This window comes from Lepus europaeus, chromosome 4, assembly GCF_033115175.1.
Source record: "Lepus europaeus isolate LE1 chromosome 4, mLepTim1.pri, whole genome shotgun sequence".
Lineage (NCBI taxonomy): Eukaryota > Metazoa > Chordata > Mammalia > Lagomorpha > Leporidae > Lepus > Lepus europaeus.
Window position 1 is genome coordinate 130703611 of NC_084830.1, and position 23696 is coordinate 130727306.

General features: G+C 50.8%; 1 protein-coding gene across 6 annotated transcripts in view; it reads right to left on the reverse strand.

The window, feature by feature from the left end:
• The window catches only part of ARHGEF37 (Rho guanine nucleotide exchange factor 37), a 70764-nt gene that overhangs the window by 20972 nt on the left and 26096 nt on the right, over nt 1–23696 (reverse strand). For all 6 annotated transcript variants that reach the window (XM_062188867.1, XM_062188864.1, XM_062188862.1 and 3 more), the window contains 8 exons: nt 14184–14383; nt 12803–12933; nt 12180–12284; nt 10509–10619; nt 9160–9489; nt 6678–6806; nt 3090–3285; nt 1284–1441 (listed from right to left, as the gene is read on the reverse strand). In XM_062188867.1, coding sequence (XP_062044851.1) covers nt 1284–1441; nt 3090–3285; nt 6678–6806; nt 9160–9489; nt 10509–10619; nt 12180–12284; nt 12803–12933; nt 14184–14383 — 1360 coding nt within the window. The remainder of the gene's footprint in view (nt 1–1283; nt 1442–3089; nt 3286–6677; nt 6807–9159; nt 9490–10508; nt 10620–12179; nt 12285–12802; nt 12934–14183; nt 14384–23696) is intronic.

The following is a 23696-nucleotide window of genomic DNA, read 5'->3' on the forward strand; positions in this document are numbered from 1 at the left end:
ATGAACACCAGGGTACCAGGGGCCAGCCTGGCCCTCCCCTCTCACCCAATCCTGACAATGACACCCACCCCCCTGCAAAGCCAAACCCTGCAATGGTTTTCTAGTCAGTCCTTTTTTTTTTTTTAAGGTGTAATTCACATATTATCCCATTCACCCTTTTAAAATGTACGAATGCCATGCTTTCAGCTTGTTCCCAAGGTTGTAAAATCATCACCACTAATTTCATAACATTTTTCATAACATTTTCCTCATCATAGAAAATCCCTATACAGTTAGCGGTCACCCCCTCGGCCCCCAAGGCCCTGCCCACCACTGATCGACTTTCTGTCTTTACGACCGGCCTACTGAACACATTCCTCTCGGGGGACTCATGTAGACTTCCACCACTGGCTTCTCCCTCAACATTCTGCACCTGGGCCCTATCGATGCCCTCAACACGCCTTTCCTTTCCACAGCTCAGTAATCCTCCACTGCATAGATTCTCCCCTTTTGTTTATCTGCTCATGCTGACGGCATCTAGGCTGTCTCTACTTTCTGGTTCCTATGAATAATGCTGCCATGAACACACGCACACACATGCTTCCCACTGCCTTTGAAACAAAGACTGAACTCTCGCCAAGGCCCTGCCTCAGTCTCCAGCAGCACCACACTCTGTCTGGCTACGCTGGCTTCATTCTCTTCCCCATGCACCCTCCGTCCTCTGCTGCCACTGGGCTTTTGCACGTGCTTGTACACTTTCTGCTCTTCCCATGTGCGCCCCTGTACGCTCCCTTTATCTAATCAATTCTACTTACTCTTCCCAGCTGAGAAATACCCCATTCTTCTCAGACAAACCTTTCCTGGGCCTGTCCACGCCCAGCGCTCTGGCACTTGTCACTGCACTAACTTTATGGCTCTTCACATCAGGCCCTTGTTCCTCACACTTCTCCCTGCCCCTAGACCATAGGCTTGAGGAAAGCAAGAACCATGATACTCTTGTTCATCATTGTACCTGTTATCTACACAGAGCTTGGCAAATATGGAAGGACGGCAGCAAGGAATAGATCCCATCTGGGGGACGAGGGAGGGTCAGCTTTCTACCATTTATGTGGCTGGGTGGGAGGCCCTTTTTTCTGGATTGTTCCCTGCCTTGGGCATGGATGTGACCATTGCACAAGATCCCAGCCTCACAGGGTGGCAGGCCCTCCAGGTAGGCAGAACAGAGATTTTCACAGCACAGCAAACTCCAGCCCCAGTCCAGGTGGCAGAGGTGAGGCCAGCCTCCAGCCCTGTCCCACACTCACCTGGGGCACAGCAGAGAGAGAAGGGACTGGGGCTGAGGTGCGCTGTGGTGCTGGCTGCCGGGAGTCCACATGTGGCCCCACCTGCCCTCTGAGCTCCTGGTCACTGGGAACGATGTGGTACAGCTGCAGTCTCCCAGCCGGCACGTACCCCCGATGGCCTAGGGGACAGGCAGAAGGTCACCGGGCTGCGGACCATCTTCCCACCCCTTGTAGTGCAGATGTCAACAGACGCACATGCCCTCGGCTCAGCTTCCCGGCACCCCACACTTCAGTGGATCCCACAAGGTCATCTGGGAACCCATAATGTACCCCTCCCTGGTGCTGCTTCTAGCTTCTGCTCACACCCCTCCCATCACGACAGGTGCTCACTCCCTACCCAAGGCAGCCCACTCTGCTGTGAACAGCTCTGACAGAGAGCACAAGCTGCTCTTGGGACTGATAATGAAAACTGCCTTCCTGTGCTGGCCCCATGCCCCTCTGGGGGCCGCCCAGAGCCAGGCTGCTTCCTCTCACCATGACTGCCTTGGTCCCCCACAGGCAGGAGGCCCCAGCTCCTTCTTGGATGCTCTGGTTGCCATGGCCAAAATGGCCAGCACACCCCAAGGCACTAGGTCCAGCACCCAATTTCGCGGTCTTCACCAACTCCTGAGGTTGGTGGGTGAAATCAGAGGAGCTGCCTGACTCCCTTAAAACCATGCAGTTTGCTCAGCAGCGGAGCTGGGATCCCAATCCAGCTCCCCTGTCCCAGGGGCCTTGCTCTAACGGCCAGTCCCTGATTTCCCGAGTCCGGAGGGTGCTAGACGCCTGATGCCCACTTTTTAAATTGCCCCACTTTTTAAAACTTGATCTAGCACTATATAACCACATGATATAACTCATGGGCTTAGGGACTTGTCCTATTTTTTTCTAATAAAGATTAATATACTTAAACAATTATAATAAGCTGTCTAAAGGTGGAAAAAAGCCACCCATGGCAGGGAGGGCTGGGGGGCAGGTGCTGTGCTATATAGCAAGTTAAGCTGCCACTCTGCTTCTGATTCAGTCCCATGCGAATGTCCAGAAAGTTAGCAGATGATGGCCCAAGTGCTTGGGTCGATGCCACCCTTGGGGGAGACGCAGATAGAGTTCCAGGCTCCTGGCAGCAGCCTGGCTCAGTCCTGGCTGAGAGGCCATTTGTCTGTCTGTCTTTCTTGGTCATTCTACATTTCAAAGAAATAAATCTTTAAAAAATAATCTGTGGGTCCCCTAACAGGAATCCCAAGCAATCCTTATCTTGTGGGACCCACTCTTCCTCTCTGAAAGGCTCTGCTGGGCTATCTCATCCCCAGTTGATGGTACCCCTTGCTTCAAGCCTGGATACCAGAACTGAGAAGCACACCCCAAGGCCATGGTGGCCAGTGAAGAAGGGGAGGGCCAGTGGTTTTCCTCATCCTTGACATCAGACTTCAGTCAAGGAGCTGGGACCCACATGCACTTGCATCTTCCAGGTGGCGCTGGAGTTCTCCCTCCACACATCGCCATCCCAACAGCCTGTGAGGCGCCCAAGGCAAGGCACTCATCTTGTCTGCAAAGCACCAAGCAAGGACTGGCGATGGATGCTGTGATGAGGTGGAATTCCTCCCAGTGTCGTGCACCATGGAGTTGTACTAGCTTGAGTGTGCCCCACCCCCTGTATAACACCTGTTCTCACTCCCATCCCGGATTTTTGCACAGCCAGACTTGGCCCACAAGAGTGCCCATGCCTGCCCACTGGCTTCTCCTGGGGTCTTGTCCCAGGAGGAGAAGGGCTAACAAAGGCTCACGTACCCCCAGTGTCCACCAGCCAGCGGCCGCTGTTGCCTTTGGTGTCCTTGTTTTGAAGGAGGGCCACGATCTGGCCCCGTGGCAGTGTCAGGTCCAGGGTCCCAGGCCCGCTGACGTTGTTTGTCACCTGGTACAGCTTCCCAGGGCCATACTTGCTCAGGAGAGCCTGCACCTGGCGTTCAGACCCTGGCAGGAGGGGCTGGGGGGAGAAGGGCCAGAGACAGACACAAGTGCTTGCATGAACATTTGCCACATTCTGAGACCCCAAGTCCTGGCCCGATCCTCCCTCTGCTACCAGCAGGCCCACGCCAACCCCAGCAGCAGTGCCATCAACACTAGAGGGTTGGTTTTCAGCATCCAAAGGCCATTCTGGAGAAACTTCTAGTTTCTGGGATTCTCTAAAATCCAAATTCTTCATTCTGAAATTTCTATTACAGAATTCTGAAGAGTGGGCCCTAAATCCAGCCCATAAAGTCCAGCTGAGTTATCCTGCAGGCAAATGCCTTGTGTAAGTATTTTAGTCCCATAAGACTGTGTGCTTCATGTACCAAGCCTCAGGCATCTGGCTCCCACCTGCACTTTGCCCACATGGAAGCCCTCACACATCTGCGACTCCATGGGTTTTCAGTCCACAAGGACTCACTGAGCACCTGCCGTACATAAGGCTGCTGGTGAGCTTTGTGAACGGTGTAGAGAAACACAGGAGAGGGTCTGCCGGGATGGAAGCTGCCCTCCAGCCAGGGACAGGGCTTTGGTGGCCCTTTCAGCTTGTCCCCAACTCTCCTGGCACTCACTGCTTCCGGCAAAAGTGCCAACAAGGGTCTCAGGTGTGAGGGTTTCCTGTTGTAAAACCAGTAAGGAACTAAAAAGGCTAAACATGTATCTACCATATATTCTATTTGTGCAGGTATTTATATAATCTCTCTCTTTCTCTCTCTCCCTCTCTCTCTCTTTCTCTCTCTCTCTCTCTCTCTCTCTCTCTCACACACACACACACACACACACAAATATGCTTACTGTCATGGATATGGTTACTTCTAGGGGGAGGAGTTAGGTGTGGGGAGATGGGCAGAGGTGCCTTTGGGGCCATTTGGGCACAGATTCTGCCATAACCCTACTCCAACAGAGACACTGAGTCAGGATTAAGAACCGGGAGGGCTCAATGTTTCCAAATGGGTCCTTAAATGGGACAGCGGAGATGGGTTGGTTAATGTGAGTATAAAATCCAGAGCAGGCAGAGGGCATTAAGGGGCGGGCGTTGTGGTAAAGCAGGTTAAGCCGCCACTTGCAAGGCCTGTATCACATACTAGAGTGTCAGTTCGAGTCCTGGCTACTCCTCTTCTAATCCAGCTCCCTGCTAATGTGCCTAAAAAGGTAGCTCAAGTCTTTGGGTTTCTGGCATTTATGTGGGAGACGTAGATGGAGTTTCTGACTCCTGACTTTGGCATGGCCCAGCCATGGCTGTTGCAGCCATTTGGGGAGTGAACCTGTGGGTGAAAGATCTCATCCCCCTTACTCACTCTCACTGTCATTCTCTTTCAAGTTGATGAAAGAAATAAACTTTTTTTTTTTTTTAAGTTGGCAGTATAGCAAATATTTGCCTTCTTTAGCCTGACAAGCTCCAATGTGTACTGAAGACAGAAGCACCCCCTGGAGGGCCCAGAGGGAAGGACAACTGTATGTATCACCAGGACTGCTCCTGACCTCGTGGCCATATTTCCATTGGGTTCCGGACCTTCAGCCAAGTAAGTCAGGCATCTAAGAAAGGTGTGGGGGGGGGGGGGGGCAAGAGGGGGAAGGGAAAGGGTGTCTCGTACAAATGTTTTCACCTGGGGCCAGTGCCATGGCTCACTTGGTTAATCCTCCGCCTGCGGTGCCGGCATCCCATATGGGCGCCGGGTTCTAGTCCCAGCTGTTCCTCTTCCAGTCCAGCTCTCTGCTGTGGCCTGGGAGGGCAATGGAGGATGGCCCAAGTGCTTGGGCCCCTGCACCCGCATGGGAAACCAGGAGGAAGCACCTGGCTCCTGGCTTCAGATCGGCATAGCTCCGGCTGTAGTGGCCATTTGGGGGGTGAACCAACGGAAGGAAGACCTTTCTCTCTGTCTCTCTCTCTCTCTCACTGTCTAACTCTATCTGTCAAATAAATTTTAAAAAAAATGTTTTCACCTCTTTTTTTGTTTCTCTGTCTTCTCATTTTTGTACAATGAGTACAGCTTGCCAATTGGTTTTAAGTACAAAGAGAGAGGAGGCTCCTACCACACATTTGAGGGGCTGCAGATCTTCATTTATTTTTAAACATTTATTAATTTGAAAGGCAGAGTTAAAGGGCAGGGAGAGACAGAAAGAGAGTGATCTCTCATCTACTGGTTCACTTCCCAGATGGCCATAACAGTTGGCTCTGGGCCACGCCAAAGCCAGGAGCTTCATTCAGATCTCCCATGTGGGTAGCAGGGGCCCAAACACTTGAGCCATCTTCCACTTCTTTTCCCAGATCATTAGCAGGGAGCTGGATCAGAAGTCGAGCAGCAGGGACACAAACCAGCACCCCTAAGGGATGCTGGTATGGAAACTTTTATTAGAACATGGTGAGGAAGTAGGACACATCTTGATGAAAAATGTGAGGAAGTTCCAGGTTGGTTGGTTGGTTTTGACAGGCAGAGAGACAGAGAGAGACAGAGAGAGAGAGAGAGAGAGAGAGAGAGAGAGAGAGACAGCACTCCCATTCACTGGTTCACTCCCCAAACACTCATAATGGCTGGGGATGGGCAGGGCTGAAGCCAGGGGTTAAGAGTTCAATCCAGGTCTCCCATGTGGGTGGCAGGAACCTAAGTACCACTGGAGCCATCACCATTGTCTCCTAGGGTCCACATTAACAGGAAGCTGGAGGCATAGGCAGAGATGGGTATTTTTTTTTTTAAGATTTTTTTTTTTTATCTGTGTGAAAGAATTACAGAAGAGGGAGGGAGCGAGTAAGCGAGCTAGTGATTTTCCATCTGCTGGTTCACTCCTCAAATAGCTTCAACAGCAGGGGCTGGGCCAGGCTGAAGCCAGGAGTCAAGAAATCCATTTGGGTCTCCCATATGAGTGGCAGGGACCCAAGTACTTTCCTAGGCACTTCAGCAGGGAGCTGGACCAGTAGTTTAACAGCTAGGACTCTGACCAGTGCCTATATGGGAAGCTGGTGTTGCAGATGGTAGCTTAACCCGCTAAGCCACAGCACAGGTACCAGGGCAGGGTTTTGAACCCAGACACTCTGAAATAGGCCTCTTAACCACCAGGCCAAATGTCCAACCCAAAAGTTCCAGACTTTTGATGTTCACGCTACTTGCCCATGCTTACGACTAATTCCACTCAATCTTCAAGAGTTAAAGTTTTCTTATTCTCGACCCAAGAGTTCTGACTGCTTTTCAGCTTATTGGCCATGAAGAGCAGGATGTATATGGGTGTGTGCCCCATCCAGACAGAAAGGAGAGGGGAAGAGAAAGTAACAAAACAGTGGGAAAAGACAAAGGGAAGGGAGGAAGGGAGTGAGCCTCACCTGGGAACACGTGAAAGCCTGGGCGGTCTTTGCGGACAGGCAGGAACACTTACTTGTGTGGTGGGCGGTGGCAGCACTTTCTCAAAGTTCTCTCGGAAGGAGCGAAGCTGGTCACTGGCCTGGCCTAGGGTGTCCTCCACCAGCTTGTTGAAGGCCGGCTCCAAGAGATGGCGGTGGGGCAGCTGGGTGGGGATAGACAGGACCTTCTTCAGGGAAGACGAGACACGGAAACCACACTACCCACACTCTAGCCAATGGAGCGCTATGATGGGCCTTTTCATCACGGTTAGCTGTGGGTGCTGCCGCCTACTGGCTCCCTCTCCTCTAAGAATACATCCCTCTCTGGGGGTCCAGGAGTGTTGCCCAGCAGGGTGCTCTCACCCGAGGACCTGTGCACCTGGCATCCCTTCCTCCCATCCATGGAGCCTGGTCCAAGGATGACAATGGACCAGGCCAGGCCAGGGAAGCACTCTTGTGAAGGCTGAAAACAAGAGGGAGTTCTTCCTTAGGGTTTGGAGATAGGCAGGTGCACGCATGGAGCTCTGCCCAGCCAGCTCTCCCACCAAGCAGAGAAAAGCCTGTCTGAGAATAAAGCCAGCCTTAAGAGGGAAACAGAGGCAGGGGGTGGAGCAAAGACCAGGGCTCTGTGAGCACTATTTGTTCTGCATGTGGCCAGGTCTCAGGCTTGATCCCCTGCTGGGCCTCCCAGTCCCCCCATGAATCCCTTCTTCATACTCAAGCCAGTCTGGTTTGGGTTTAGATTACTCGTAGGCTAAAGACCTGTGTGTCAGACTGTGTCCGGAGAGACCCCAGCCCTGGGAGGAGTCTCCTGTATCTTAATCTGACCACCTGGGAGCGAGTGAGTGAGACCCCAGAGCTCACAGACACAAGTCCAGCTCACGGAATTGTCACCAAACCCATGTCATGGATGCAGACTGGGGTTTCTGCCCTGCAGGCCTCTCCCAAGCTCCACAGGACGCAGCTGAGGCAGGCTGGCAGCAGGCACTGCCCTCCCATTCCACAGTGCATGACCTGTTAGGAAATGCAGACTCGCTTCTTGCTGCTATAAACCTGACTTCCACCCTCCTGGCATGCCAAAGCACTCTGCAGCCCCGCACAGCCGAGCCTCAATAGGTGAGGATCCAGGGGGCCAGAGCAGAGAGAAAAGACCACCTAACCAGATTGACCCTCCTGCCAATCATCTTCTTGCAGATGGTTCTGACCTCAAGCAAGCCAAAAACTGTGTCTGACACAGAACTCTCCTGAAAGCTCTAAGGGCTGGGAAGCAGCAAAGCCTGGCCCCCGGTGCTGCAGGGGCTCTGGCCAGTGCTTAGTAGAAAGCCGTTCAGAGGGCTGCTGGAGGAGGGAGGCTGGGGACGGGGACCTGCACCCAGGGGAGGGGGGGAGGGAAATCCTGAAAGCTTCGTGGAGAGGCTCATTCACCTGCCACACGTCTGGGGCACCCACGACACACCAGCCACTGTGTAAGGCTGGGAGCGGGGTGCACGGGGCACGGTGGTGGGGAGAAGGGCAATCCTGGCTAAGAGGGAATGTTTAGAGTGTGGTCACACGCAGAAGCACTGTGCTGAAGGCTGGGGCTGCAGGTGCAGAGTGTAGCTATGGGTGGGGCCAGTCTTAGAGGAATCCCCATGCTAGGAGCTGGCTCAGGAAAGCTGAGCTGGGGGACAGGAAGCACAAGAGACGCTTGTGGAATGGGGAGGACAGAAAGTGCTCCCAAGGTCGGACCACAGCCTTTCAGCCCGGATACCGACATCACAGAGCAAGATCAGGATGTGGCTGGGTATTCCTACATCAGCTGCAACATCAAAATGCCAGAATCACAGTTTGCACGGGGAGGTTGGTCCAAACCTCTTTTGAACCCATGTATATTTTCAGTCCAGAGCTCCTTTCACAGGCCCTTGGGCTTTGTGGTCCAGGGCCCAGGCTCTGGGCTTGAATTGCTGTATTCAAACCCTGCCACTAGCTGTGTGGCCTTAGGCAAACTACTGAACCTCTCTGTGCCTCAATGTTTTTATTTTTTGGAGGAGAAAAATGATAACAATGATAATAATAATAATATCAACTCTGCAGGGCTGCTGTGAAAATTCCATGAGATAATGCAAAACACTCTATAGAAAGTGCTCACCAGGAGGCAGTTACTAGAAGTATTGGTACAAATCCTAGCAGCCTGAGCCATTTATGCCTGCCCGCATAGAAAGGGCCTCTGTCTCTGTCATCACCTTCACCAGCACTCCAGGGATAGGTGACAGCCTCCTGGTTTACCAGCAGTCTCAGAGACCTGGGAATGGCCCGGACCCTGGGTCCTACCCTTACTTTCATGGTCTGACCCCACGAATGGAGGGACACTAGCTGAAAGAGAGACCTAGAAGGTCCCCACTGCCCCCTCGTAAGCACCTGCTGGCCTTTGGGAAGACCCCATCTCACTCCACCCAGCCCCTACAAACAGCCTGCTGAAGGTGCTGCCAGGCCTAGCCTGGCCACTCCCTCGAGGCGTCGCAGTCCCTGTGGCCTCACCTGGTTCATGCTGCCCTCCGCCCTCTGCAGCACTTGCTTTGCCAGGTCCCTCTGGAGGGCCACGAACGTGCACAGGATCTGGCCCAGCCACTGCAGAGCCAGCTGGTTAAACTGCGGGAGCTCCGCCACCAGCAGGGAGTTGAGCGCCTGGTACGTGTGCCGGGCTGCCTCCTCCTCATAGCTCACACTGCCCGCCTCCAGCAGCTTCTCTTCTACCCGCTCAAAGTCCAGTAGCTTGTCCAGACGCTTCTTGATCAAGTTCTGAGGGCCAACTAGGGCTTTGGCCAGGCTGCACAGTGGCTGCCACACCAGGCCTTCCAGCCGCTGCTTCTGTGGGGAGAGGTGAGCTTGGGAGTCAGGAGGGGAGGTGGCAGAGGTGGGGGCACTGGGGACAGCAGCTTCAGAGGCTGGCAAGCCCAGGCACCAGTCCCACCCCCACTGACGAGCTAGGACCCTTGGCAGGTCATCTAAGCCCTCTGGACCACAGTCTGCCCCTCTATACAATGGGGACAATGCATGTAATGAGCTTAACATTCAATATTCCTTGGTATCATTACTGTGCAAAGATCTCAAAAAAGATTTTGTATAGAGTGGTGGTCCAGGGCATTTTCCATGTAGTTCATGTCAGCCTGCCTCAGCCCATCTGTATAAACAATGGGGGTCCTTGGTCACACCCACTGAGCCCCGACTCTCATCTGCAGAATGAGACTTTTAACAGAGTCTACCCCAGAAGCCACATCATGGTGTGGATGAAATGTGGGAAAGAATGCACAAGGCTTAGGATACTGCCTGGCAGGTAATGGTAATGGGCTCAACACACACGGCTGGGGCTATTCTGATCAGAAAATATACTACTAGTAACCCCTGCCCTGCTGACCGCCCCAGCATGTGGACATGAGAACCGTGTACAGCGCCTGCCTTCTACATATTCGTTTTTTTTTTTTTTTAATTTTAAAAATTTTTTTGACAGGCAGGGTGGATAGTGAGAGAGAGAGAGACAGAGAGAAAGGTCTTCCTTTGCCGTTGGTTCACCCTCCAATGGTCACCGCGCGCTTCAGCTGGTGCACTGCGCTGATCCAATGGCAGGAGCCAGGTGCTTCTCCTGGTCTCCCACGGAGTGCAGGGCCCAAGCACTTGGGCCATCCTCCACTGCACTCCCTGGCCACAGCAGAGAGCTGGCCTGGAAGAGGGGCAACCGGGACAGAATCCGGTGCCCCGACCGGGACTAGAACCCGGTGTGCCGGCGCCGCAAGGCGGAAGATTAGCCTAGTGAGCCGCGGCACCAGCCTACATATTCTCTTGCAGGCTCTGCCCATGCCTAACAAAGAGGAGAAGGAAGCAGCACTCACGAACTCCAGGAAGGCCTCGCGCTGCAGGTCCCTCGCCAGGCTGCGGTAGTGCGCCACAGGCCCCTCGGGCACGTCCAGATCGTAGTCATGTGGCCTGAAGCGGAGGAAAGCCTGGGCCCCAGGCCAGAGAGACACAGTCACAGCCTGCCGGGGCCGTCTCATGCCTCACTCCCCTTCCACAGAACATCCTGCAGAGGCTGTCCAGGCCCTCTGCACACCCCCAGTGACGGGGAAGTTCCAGCCTGTTCTATCCTCGCACCAGAGAGCTCTTCCTTAGAACAAGCCAGTGCCTGTTTCCCTCTCTCTTCCGGGGCTTCCCTACCTTCACATGTTTGCTTGCCATGTTCATATTGTACATATTCTACTAATACATTTCTTTAAACCAACTAACTGTTCCTAATGAAATCAATGCATGAAAAAAAAGGAGAAAAGAAAAACACCCTTATGAGGGTACCATGCAGGGAAACCAGTAAGAATTGCTGTAGATGGACTTGTAAGAATGATTGTTTACAAACACAGGGCAGTTAAAATTGCAAATGGATATCATTGCCTGCTAAAGGCTCCCAGCCTGGGGCTCCATGTGTGCATGTTAAGGACCCACTGACAAAGAGGCTTTTCCTTGACTCAGATGAAAGGAGGGAAGCCCTGTCTCCCGATGGGATGCCATGTTAACACAGCGTCTAGTGTGTAAGTCCTGCGTCTATGGAAATACAGCCTTTGGGACTCCAAATAGTCACCCTACCCGGAGAAGCCAGATTCATCTCTCAGCCACACGTCCCCTGCGTTCTTTCTCTCAAGGCCAGTATCTGCAGGCTCTCCCCTCTATTTCAGGACAGGCTCTGAGCACCTTCCCCTTCCTGTGCAGCACCAGGATGCCCTGGGAGCCCAGGGTACAGCGCAGACCAGTGGGGGAACTGCAACTCCTTCCTCTTACTACTCCCAGCAACGCCACCCCATAGCCCATCAACAAAGGGCGGGCCCAGGATCACCTCTGACTGCACTGGTTTGCACAAACAGATGTGACTGAGAACAAAACCACTCAGTAAAGGGGCAGAGTGGATGGCCCGAGCCAGCCTGGGGGACAGGACCAAAGGGGGCAATTTTGGTTTGAGGACAGTGATGTGCAGGATGAGTGGGCAAACTGGTGGTCCTATGGGCTGAATCCAGTTTGAGAGATCTATTTTCTTGGGCCTGCACAGCACTGAGGTTTTTATGGAATTAATAGCTCAGGTCAACACATGAGGAAATTTTACCACAAAGTCTTGAGTTTCCAGGGTTCCTCTGCTCAAAATCGGAAGAACTGGTCACCCTCAGCCCACATTCACACACCCCATAGTACTGAGTAATGGCTGCCTCCTTAGATTCATTCATTCATTTGGCCAAATTCCAAATATTATTTTATATTTAAATCTACTCAAAAAGTCTCATGAAGAGTCTATTCAACATTAGGCTCCTATTGCATGCTACTACCTATTTCTTGTATACTACACTCAGTACTATTACCTGACTAGCCCCTTTAGAAACCTGAATTTGTGTCTCCTGTTCTAGGTGCTGGCCTGGCAGGAGGGCCCTGCCCCTGCCCAGTGGGATATCCCAATAGGCTCCAACACTGCTCCCAGGCTAATGATCCAGCCCCAGACCCACTTGAAATTAACCATGCAGGGGCCTCACCTCCAGATTATCCAGGTAAGCGGCCACGTTGCTCTTCAGCTCGGTCACACACACAGACACCCACTGGAACCTCTCTTCTAAGTCATCAAACTCCTTGTCTTCTGTCTGAAGTGAACACACACGTGAGGGCCATGGAGATCCACAGGGGGGCAGTGTGCTCACGGTGGACCATCTTTCCACAGGCCTGCCCACCAGGGCTGGTCCCTGAGCCCCAAAGTGGAGTGTGAAATGGCTAATAGGCAGGGTAGCTTGGTGCTTTTCTATTTGTACCATGGACACCTCCCCCCCCCCCCACACTCACACACACACACACACACACAAGCACTTGAGAAACAACATCTGGCTCAGAGTAAGCACTCAATCAACCTGAGCTGCTACCAGAAGCCCTGGAGACTCGCCCTCCTATCCGTGTGAAGAGGCTCCAGAAAAGAGCAGCACCAGGTGCAACAGCAAAGCTCCATGGTGGCTCTTGGTGGGCAGGATGGGTGCCAGTTGTGCCTCTTCTCAGCACCTCTCTCAGCTGCTGCTGTCTCACTCCCTACCGCCACCACTGCACAGAACCTGGACGTCAGGAGTGGCTGGGGTGGGGGCGATGGTGACCTCCCTCCCAGGCCCACACTCACCCTCAGTACCAGCCCCGCCTCCTGCTTCAGCAGCTGGCTCAGCCGGGTGGTCTTCTTGGAGAGTGTGTGCGTGTTGATGCGGGCCAGCCGCTCCCGGAGGGTCAGCTGCTCCACCTTGTTGTACTTGGAGGCTGTGCCAACACAGAAGAGGAGGTACAGCTTGGATGACTGAGGCCACCGCAGGGAAGCAAGGGTTCTGATCCACCTGGCTGGGCCCCTGCCTGGGCCCTGTCTCCACCAGGATCGCATCCTTCAGAAGGGTGGGAGCCTCCTCAGGGCCACACTTCCCTCATCCGTTAGATGAATCCAGCCAGTTTGCAGGATTGCTGGGAGGATCACGTAAGACAACAGGTCTGAATGGACTTCCTTGAGAAGAACCCAGCAGGCAACCACTTGCCTGAAGTCTTGCAAATTTAGGCAGGAAGTTGAGAACCACAGTTCCCACCCCTGGCTCTAGGCTTCCCACTCCTCTGTCACCTCTCAATCTGTACACAGAAGTGAGCAGGGAGGCCGTGCAAAGCTACCAGATACAGTATGGTGTGGTGGGGAAGACCCCAGGCCTGAGTTTGAAACCTGGCTTTGTCCCTCACGACTCTGGGTCCAGGAGCAAGTGACATAAACTATTTCACCTGGCTGTGAAGAGGGGCTCACAGGGTCAGCAGGGGGTGGTGGTGGGGGGGGTTGGTGCAAGGGCCAGGTGAGACCAAGAAGGGAAGATGTGCCCAGGTGGCCCGGACAGCACTGGCTAGACCCTCACTATTAGGTTGCCTCAGCTGCATGGCTGAGTTTCTCAGTTTTTGGACCCTGCTCCGTCTTCCAAACCTTCCTGCTGGGAGGCAAGGATTCCTCCAGGGTCCAGATCTATGCAGACAGCTCTTTAGCAATTCGGTATTCACCTCTCCTCCACAGCGTGGCAGCCTGTGGTTTGGTTGAGATGGCAGCAGGGTGGGGTTGCCTACTGGTATAAACCAATGCATATAAATCCCACCACCCTGGTAATAGTGATTGGTTCAAAGGAGGGCACACAGCCCCAATCTAAGCCAATCCATTCATGGCATTCTCCCAACCATAGTGATTTCTTCAGAGTGAACACATGATCAAGTGGGTCCTATCAGAAGGAAGTTCTCATTTAATTTTCAATGGTTTCAGGGGAACAAACCCTGTCTTACCTTAAAGGCTGTGATGTGCAGATAAGAGTCTTAGAATAGCATAGCCACTTACTGCTATGAGAGAAGCCAGCCTGAAGATGAAGCTGACTCTCAGAGTTCCAGGGAAATGGAGCCAGCACCCTGATGAAACCCTACCTACAGCCCACACTGTCTACACGCCCTTTACTGGTGAAGCGTTCTCTGATGTGCCTTCTGAGCGCCCATGTCCTTACCCACTTCCTTGCGCATCTTGTACTCATTGATGTTGGCATTCACGTCCCGGAGGGCAGAGGTAGCCCTCTGGAGGACAGAGTAGGCACTGGCATCAGAGAGTGTGTTCTCCAGGATTTTCTGCAGCAGCAATGGGTACTTGGTAATCCTCTGCAGAGGGATTACCAGTAAGAAACTGAGGCCTGAACGTCCAGCTTGTGGCCTGAGGGAGAAGGCTCATGTTAGGCAGGTAAACCCCACCCTTCGGACACCAGGGGGCCTGGAGTGTAGTGCCAGCTCTGTCACTGAATCCACTGAGGGATCCAAGCAGTCCCCCTCCCTCTGTGGGCCTCGATTTTCTCACCCGTCATCTGTGAGGGTTAGATAACAGGCAGGCAGTGCCAGTCCTGGGCCTTGCTTCCCCATCCGTACCACACCCAGTGACTGGGGCAGGCACTTGGGGCAGCGGTTAACAAGCTGCTTGGGATACCTGCATCCCACATCAGAGTGTGTGGTTGGTTCAAGTCCCAGCTCCTCCACTTCCAATGCAGCTTCCTGCTAACACATACCCTGGGAGACAACAGTTCAGGGCTCAAGTACTAGGTCCCTGTGACTCATGTGGAAGACCTGGACTGAGTTCTGGGATACAGGCTTTGGCCTGGACTACTCCTGGCTGTTGCAGGCACTTGGGAAGTGAACCAACAGATGGCAAATCTCTTTCTTCACCTTTCAAATAAAAATGAAAATAAATAAATAAAAATGAGAAGGAAAACAACAATAATGACCAGTTCTGTGCCCTCGGCTTACTCTGTCTCTTTTCAGCAAGACACATCTAACCACTCCCTGTTTCTCTAAACACCTTCCTTTTCTGGGCCCTTCTCCTCCACCCTGCTTCTCCTCATACTGCTACTCTTAGCCTCCTGTGCCAGCTGCTCCCCAATCCTGGAGTGTCCTTGGACCCCCTTCCCTTCCTCTGTGCCCATGCATTTTCTTAGCGACCTCATTTGGTCCTATGGCTATAAACACACCCAGCCCAGATCTCCATCTAAAGCTTCTGCCCTGAGATCCAGACACATACGTTCAATCGCCTACTTGACATGCCCAATTAGCTATGTTCCGAGCGCACCTCTACGTGTTGGGCATCCACATATTTCACTTAATGAGATAGGCTACTGTGTAAAATGAAAGTTTTTAAATTCACAGGAACTTAAATTTTTTAGAGATGGATTTAAAATATTTATGGGGGGGCAGCACTGTTGGCCTAGTGGGTAAAGTCACCACCTGCATTGCTGGCATCCCATTTAGGTGCTGGTTTGAGTCCCGGCTGCTCCACTTCCCATCCAGCTCTCTGCTATGGCATGAAAAAGCAGTAGAAGATGGCCTAAGTCCTTGGGCCCCTGCACCCGAATGGGAGACTCAGAAGAAGCTCCTGGCTCCTGGCTCCTGGCTTCGGATTGGCACAGCTCCAGCCACTGCAGCCACCTGGGGAGTGAACCAGCGGATGGAAGACCTCTCTCTCGCTGTCTCTCTCTCTGCCTCTCCTTCTCTATCTGTTTAATTCTTTTTTTTATAAGATTTATTTATTTTATTTGAAAGTCAGAGTTACACAGAGAGAGGAGAGGCAGAAAGAGAGAGAGAGAGATTTTCCATCCAATGGTTCACTCGTCAGATGGCTGCAAAGGCTGGAGCTGCACCGATTCGAAGCCAGGAGCCAGGAACCTCTTCCAGGTCTCCCACGTGGGTGCAGGGGACCAAGGACTTGGGCCATCCTGTACTGCTTTCCCAGGCCATAGCAGGGAGCTGAATCGGAAGAGGAGCAGCCAGGACTCGAACTGACGCCCATATGGGATGCCAGCACTTCAGGCCAGGGCTTTAACCCACTGTGACACAGTGCCGGCCCCTCTCTGTGTAATTCTTTCAAATAAATAAGTAAGTATTTAAAAAATATTTATAGGCTAAAAAAGTCACAATACATGTAATTTCCTTTAGCGTAGCATAAAAATAGATGAAGTACATGGCAAAATGCTAACATTTGCTCAATTTAGGTGGTGAAGGTGTGAGTATTCATTACATTATTCTATTTTCTATAGGTTTCAAATTTTTATTAAAAAAAAAAAAAAAGGGTAGAGGGGCCGGCGCTGTGGTGCAGCAGGTTAAACTGCTGCTTATAACGTCGACATTCCATATTGGAGCACTGGAGTAAGTTCTGGCTCCTTCCTTCCTATTCAGCTTCCTATTCAGCTTCTGGCTAATGTACCTGGAAAGGCAGCAGGAAATGGCCCAAGTATTTGGGCCCCTGTAACCCACATGGGAGACTTGGATGGAGTTCCTGACTCCTGACTTCAGCCTGGCCCAGCCCAGGCAGCTGAGGCCATTTGGGGAGTCAATCAGTAGATGGAAGATCTCTGTCTGTCCCTCCCTCTCTGTTACTCCGATTCCAAATAAATAAATATATAAATAAATCTTTAAGGGAAAAAAAGGAGAAAACAAAACACTGGGATGAACGGGTAATGAGGTTCTCTCCAGATGTTCCAGAGGTACATGGAAGACTATTTCTAGTCCACTTCTTGACAATGTCTGGAATTTTGTCAAGAATCCCCCCCATTCAAGGGAATCTGGAAAGAGGCTCCAACAACATTTCCTGCGTACAACCCGCAGACCTTAGCCCTGCTTCTGAGAAACCCACACGAGTTTCAAACTGTCAATTGTCCAAGTGTGCCTCATCCAACAAGACATACAAACACTGCTCAGGACCACTCCCAGCCTGTCCCGATAGTACCCTTGTCTCTTCCTCCTAAGGACAAACCTCCTGACCCAATGTTCAGGAAGATCAGCTGCAAGGCTAAGAATAGGCAGAGCAGGTGGGAGCTGCTTGGAAGCCACAGGGAGGGGGAAGCAGGGGTGGCATGGCGATCAGGCCACACCCACGCTGACCATCTGCTCTCCCAAGGGCATCTGACTGTGTGCGTGGCCAGGGAAGGTGGGAACAGTTGCCAGCTAATTGCAAAATGCCATGCTCCGGGCTTATTTTCCATGGAGCCAAGTACTCCACAGGGACAAGGGCTGCCTTACAGATCACAGGGCAGGGTCCTTTCACAGGCACCAAGGAGACACCAGATTGACAGTGGCCTCTCACATTTGCAACCTTCTAAGGTAACGTGGAGGAAATCTATTCCGAGGTCTTTCAGATAGGCAAAGAAAAACAAATGAAAGAGAATACCGAGACTCCGGTAGGGATGGGAAGGGGCCCTCCCAAGTACTCTTGGCATGTCAATTGTCCAGATCTCCTGGGAGAGCAGTGTGGCAATGTGTGAAATGTGCAAACCTTTTGCTGTATCAGATCCCAGCCTGGAAATCTACCCATAGAAATTCCGACCCACGGGAACAAGGTAAAATAAAGAAGTCATTCAGCAACTCTATTTTGACTGCAAAAGATTGGAAACCACTCAAATAGCTATTAATAGGAGAATGGTCAAATAAACTACAGGCTGTGAGCTGTCCTGGAAAGAAATGCTGCACAGCCCTGAAGGTTACAGCAGAACTACTGTCGTGAAGATACTCGTGACCACGGTTCAGTGGAAAAGCGGGTTCTAGAACAGCAGGTGGAGTAGGAGCTCCTTAAACAACTCTACCTACTGATTGACAGATCGATCTGTCTATGCATCTGTCTGCACATAAAGAGAAAAACATGGATGGGCAAGTGTTAGCCTGGGGGAGGGATAGGGAACAGGAGACTACTGGGAAATGGACTTGATTTTTTATTGTCTATACTTGTACATTGCTTGAATTTTCTTTCCAATAAGCATATATTACTTTAATACTGAAAACAAACACGATTAGTAAACAAAGGAAAACAAGAAAGGTTAGTTGCACTCTTCACACTCTACTGCCTTGGCTGTCACTCGGGAACTGTAAGTGCCTTGTGCCTGGCTGATTTGCCTCTGCCAGGCAGCCTCTGCCACCCTGCCAGCCATGCCACCAGGGCGTCCTGCCCCAGCCAGGCAGAGCTCTCTGCAAGTGGCAAAGGCAAGGCTTTGATCCTCTAGGCTTTCAGGTGGGAAGTACTGTCTTAGAAGACCAGACAAATTGAAAAACCCACCCTCTTGCACATCTAAACAAAAAGTGGGGGACAGCGCGCATTTTAGAATCTCAAACAATCTATCCTAGGACTGAGAAGGAATCATTCAAAGCAGTGTGGCAATTCTATCTGGCCAAGCTCCAGAAAGTTCCCTGTGATTGCATGCACAAGGAAGACAAGGCTACTGTTTCCCAAGAGAGCAAAAGGGACACAGACCTGAAGAAGGCCATTCCTGGTACAGTCTTAGGTCAGATGTTCCCACAGAAGGCATTTGAGAAACCTGCAGGCTCTGGGGGGCTGCAGGCATTTAGGGAGCAGGGCCCAGGCACACAGGGAGTCCTGCAAGGAAGGACCACACTACAGAGAACGGGTCCACATCTCACTAACCCCTGTGAACATCTGGAGACTGAGTGAAGGCCTCAACATGTGCAGTGATTTCAAGAACCAAAGTATTTTTGGGGACACTTGGACTCTATCTGGTCACATGTTATAACACTGGGCACTACCCTGACACTACATCTATAAGTAAGAGCCAGGTCATTTGCAAGATTATCATACTTTGCTCTGTTCCTCAGTCTGTAACATTATTCCTACTTCAAGTACGTGCTTTCCTTCTTTCTCTCATCAGACCCAAGCAAGTCTGATGTTTGTTTTCATTGACAGTTGCTACTCCAGGGTATACACTCTCTCTGCTCTCTTATCTTCCTGTACTTCTTATACATCATGCTTCAAATTTTTCTCTCCTTATATCCAAATTTATTTTTATAAGTGATGTAAATATCCAATTGCTTAATTTTATCTTTTAGTGTCATGGTGCCTTGGCATTTGCACACTGAAATAATACAAGGGTGTTGGGTGGCCGGTTAGCTCAGTTGGTTAGAGTGTGGTGCTAATAATACAAGGGTGTTTTTTAAAGTTCATGTAAAATGAGTATTCTTTAAGTTTTTATTTAATGGTAAAATGAGTATTATAAACAAATTATGGATGGGTTTAGAAATTTCTTGCATCAAGGTAGGTGTTGGGATGCCCAACTGGGATTGAGTCCTGCCTCTGCTTCTGATCCAGTTTTCTGCTTATGTGCCTGAGAGGCAGGAAGTAATGAGTCAAGTACTTGGGTTGTTGCCACCCATGTGAGAGATCCAGATGGAGTTCCTGGATCCTGCCCATGGACTGGCCCAGTCCTGGCTGTTGCTGGCATTTGCAGAAAAAGAACCAACAGATGGAAGATATGTGTCTCTCTCTCTCTCTCTTTCTCTTTCAAATAAATACATAGCTATATATTTTTAAAAATATTTATGTATTCATTTGAAAGGCAGAGTTGCAGAAAGGCAAATACAGAGAGCTGGATTGGAAGTGGGACCGGCACTGTGGCATAGCGGGTAAAGCTCAAGTCCCGGCTGCTCCACTTCCAATCCAGTTCTCTGCTATGGCCTGAAAAAGCAGCTGAAGATGGTCCAAGTCTTTGGGCCCCTGCATCAATGTGGGAGACCTGGAAGAAGCTCCTGGCTCCTGGCTTTGAATCAGCCCCACTCCAACCATTGTGGCCATTTGGGGAGTGAACCAGTGGATGGAAGACCTCTTTCTCTCTTTGCCTCTGCCTCTCTGTAACTCTGCCTTTCAAATAAATAAATAAATCTTTAAAAAAATATTTAGCTCACACTTCCACACTTCATCTATTTAGTGGGGCTCGGGCAATGATTCTTGGTACACTGGCTGAGCACCTGTAGGTGTCTGCAATCTCTTGCAGGCTAACTTTGCTGATCTTGGCTGGACTCTACATATCTGGGACACAGGAGCTGAGCAGGCTCTGGTCACACAGTTTGTCTTCCAGCAGACTGGCCTGTGCCCATGGTGGTCACAGGCTCCTATGATGACAAGACCTATGGAGGTCTTGGCTGGGAGCTAGCACACTGTCACTCAAATCAAGTCAAAAGGCCAGCCCAGATTCAAGGGGCAGGAGAAACAGAGTCGATTTCTTGGTGAGAGGCATTTCAGTGTTGTGCAGACAACAAAGGGTTGTGGAGACAGGGAGGGAAATAATGGTGGCTATTTTTTTTTTTTTAAACCATCTGCCTCAGTTGCCATGCGGGAATGTGGGTTCACTGTGCCCAGAGCCTCTGATTTTTCAAGAGAAGCCAGAAACCCAGCTGCCACAAGTCCCCGGTGTTCAATGCTGGCAGACATGTTGCAGCACTGGGGAGGAGCCCCAGCACCACATGGGCTGCTCGTGTCACATCCTCTGCACTCTGGCCTCTCCCACCAGGTCAGCCTGGGCTTTTCATGGACTGTGAAGCCACCAGGTTCTCTGGTGGTGGATCTGGCTCTGCCCCTCCTTTGGCGTGGGACAGCCATTTCACGTTTCAGAGCCTGGTTTTCTTCTGTGTAAGGAGGGAGTAATAACAGCACCTCCTGGAGCAGTCTCATTGCTCCCAAGCGACAGTCAGTAAATCCAGTTACTGCAGTTACCTTAGTGGGGCAGCAGTTAGGTTTCTTCTGGGACTAGCTCTGTGGTTCTCAGCTCTATCAACCACTAAGCACTTGGGGCCTAAGTACTTGGGGCCATCGTCTACTGCTTTCCCAGGTCACAGCAGAGAGCTGGATTGGAAGTGGAGCAGCTGGTCTCGAACCAGTGCCCATATGGGATGCCGGCACTGCAGGCGCTGGCTTTACCTGCTACCCCACAGTGCAGGCCTGCAAAGTAAATATTTTAAAGGCCACATTTGGATTGGCTGGTTATCTAGGAAAAGCTACGTGAAACAGTAACAATCTGGGAAGGCTATATGGCAGCTGCACTCGGTATATCTGTGTTGTCTCTGGGTCACCAGAGTTTCCACTACTTCCTTTTGTCTCACATCTGGCACCTTACTTCTCTCATTTCTGGAATCTGTTTCACTCCTAGAGAAAAGTATTTAGTGACCTTTACAAAAGCTAAGTTTGTAAAACCCAGGAAGGGTGAATCCAAGGGGAAAATAGTGAGCTTCTGTGGAGGCAGAGAGGGGCCTCGGTCATGGGTACTTGAAAAAGGAGGCTCTGGTAGAAAAGAGGATTGAGGAGTGAGAGGAGGAGGAGGAAGAGGTGGAAGAGGAGGAGGAGGGAAGGAAGCAGCAGACTCCACTTGGAATGATCTCATCTCCAAAGATCTGAGTCTATACTGCCTTCCTCTTGGGTGTACAAAGGATGTCTGAGTAAGATAAAGTAATGCTGGCAAGACCAATCTCTGTACTACCCCAGAAAACAACCTTCATCTCCCTCCATCTGGTGCGCTTGTCTGGAAAGATTAATCCTTTTTAAAACATGCAGAACAACAGGAAAAAACATGCAAATGATTCAGCAATATACAAAAAGATGATCGACTTAAACCTCAGAGAAACGCAAAAGGAAGCCACACTGAGAGAACACTTTTCATCCAACCCAGGGGCACGCTGCCGTAGAAACCCTGGGGAAACGTCACCTTGTGTGCTGCTGATGGACATGTGGGTCCCCCAGCCTTCACTGAGGGGATTTTACAACGTATCCAGATTATCAGTACCTATCTCCTTTGACCCCTCCCCCCCCCCCAATTATACTTCTGGAAATTTTACTGGGGCCGGCATTGTGGCGCAGTGGGTTAATGCCCTGGCCTGAAGCACCAGCACGCCATATGGGCGCTGGTTTGAGACCCGGCTGCTTCACTTCCGATCCAGCTCCCTGCTATGGCCTGGGAAAGCAGTAGAAGATGGCCCAAATCCTTGGGCCTCTGCGCCTGAGTGGGAGACCCAGGGGAGGCACCTGGCTCCTGGCTTCAGATTGGCACAGCTCCGGCCATTGTGTCCAATTGGGGAGTGAACCATTGGATGGAACACCTCTCTCTCTCTCTCTCTCTGCCTTTCCTCTCTCTGTATAACTCTGACTTTCAAATAAATAAATCTTTTAAAAAAAAAGAAATTTTACTTACACATTGACTTTCACCAGAGTAAACTGACATATGTTTATAAATAATCCCTGTAGCATTGTCTGTACTATCAAAAGAATAGAAACAAACCAAATTCTATCAATAGTCAAATAAACTGTGGCCCAGATACCTGGTGCAAGATGATGCAATCGTATCAAAGGTCATGAATGTCATGTGTCAACATGGAAACATCTTTAAGATATATACATGTACACATATATACTAAGATACATACATATATATTTTGTCAGCCCTCCATATCTGCATGGGCTCTGTAGCCACAAATTCAGTCCCCTATTGATCAAAAATGTTTGAAAAGGGGCCAGTACTGCAGTATAGTGGGGTTAAGCCACCACCTGCAGTGCCAGCATCCCATATGGGTGCTGGTTCAAGTCCCAGCTGCTCCACTTCCCATCCAGCTCCCTGCTTATGTTCCTGAGAAAGCAGTAGAAGATGGCCCAAGTCTTTGGTTCCCTGCACCCATGTGGGAGACCTGGATGAAGCTCTTGGCTCCTGGGTTGGACCTGGCCCAGCCCTGGCTGTTGCCATGCAGGAAGTGAACCAGCCCATGCAAGATAACTCTCTCTGTAATCCTAAAAAAATCCTAAAAAAAAAAAAATTGGAAAAAAAAAACTGAGGAAGCCCCAAAGAGCAAAATGTGACTTTTTCCCTTTGACATTATTCCCTGAACAATATAGTTTAACAATTATTTACACCGTATAACCTGTATTAGGTATTATAAGCAATATAGAAATGATCTGAAACATAGATAATGGACTGGTGTTGGGGCACAGTGGCTTAAGCAGCTGGTGACACTGGCATCCCATGTGAACACAGGTCAGAGTCCTGGCTACCTGACTTCTGAACCTGCTCCCTGCTAATGCGCCTGGGAAAGTAGCGGAGGTGGCCCAAGTGCTTAGGCTCCTACACTCATGTGGGACGCCTGGATGGAGTTCCATGCTCCTGCTTTGGCCTGGCCCAGCCCTTCGGGGAGAGAACCTGTGGATAGATTTTTCTCTCTCTCTCTCTTTCTCCCTCTCTCTCTGTAACTCTGCGTTTCAAATAAATAAGTAAATCTTATATATATGTGTGTATATATACATATATATATATATATATGTATATGGAGGAGGTTGTGCACAGGCTATATGCAAATACTATATATGTTTTCCGCTACTATAGCTTACAACACACTGTTCCTGCCCCCTTACTGCCCTTCTCTGTAGTGGTCATGAGCGCTGTTCACCAAATGTTTCTACTTTCCTACTTCTGCACACACAGTAGGAAAGTAGACTCTGCCTGTTGGTAGTGGGTTGGGATTTGTCCTGGCTGATGGAGCATGAGAAGCAATGAGGATCATCATATCTGGACTGCAGAGTCTAATTAGCAGTGTTAGACCTTCTAGAGCTTCCTTGAGAGCTCTTTTTCTTTTGCCACAGTTTTTGACAATGTCCTGGAGTGAGGATGATAAAGATAAGAGCCCCAAACCAAGCCCGCACTGGAGCATAAAGAAGACATAATCGCTAT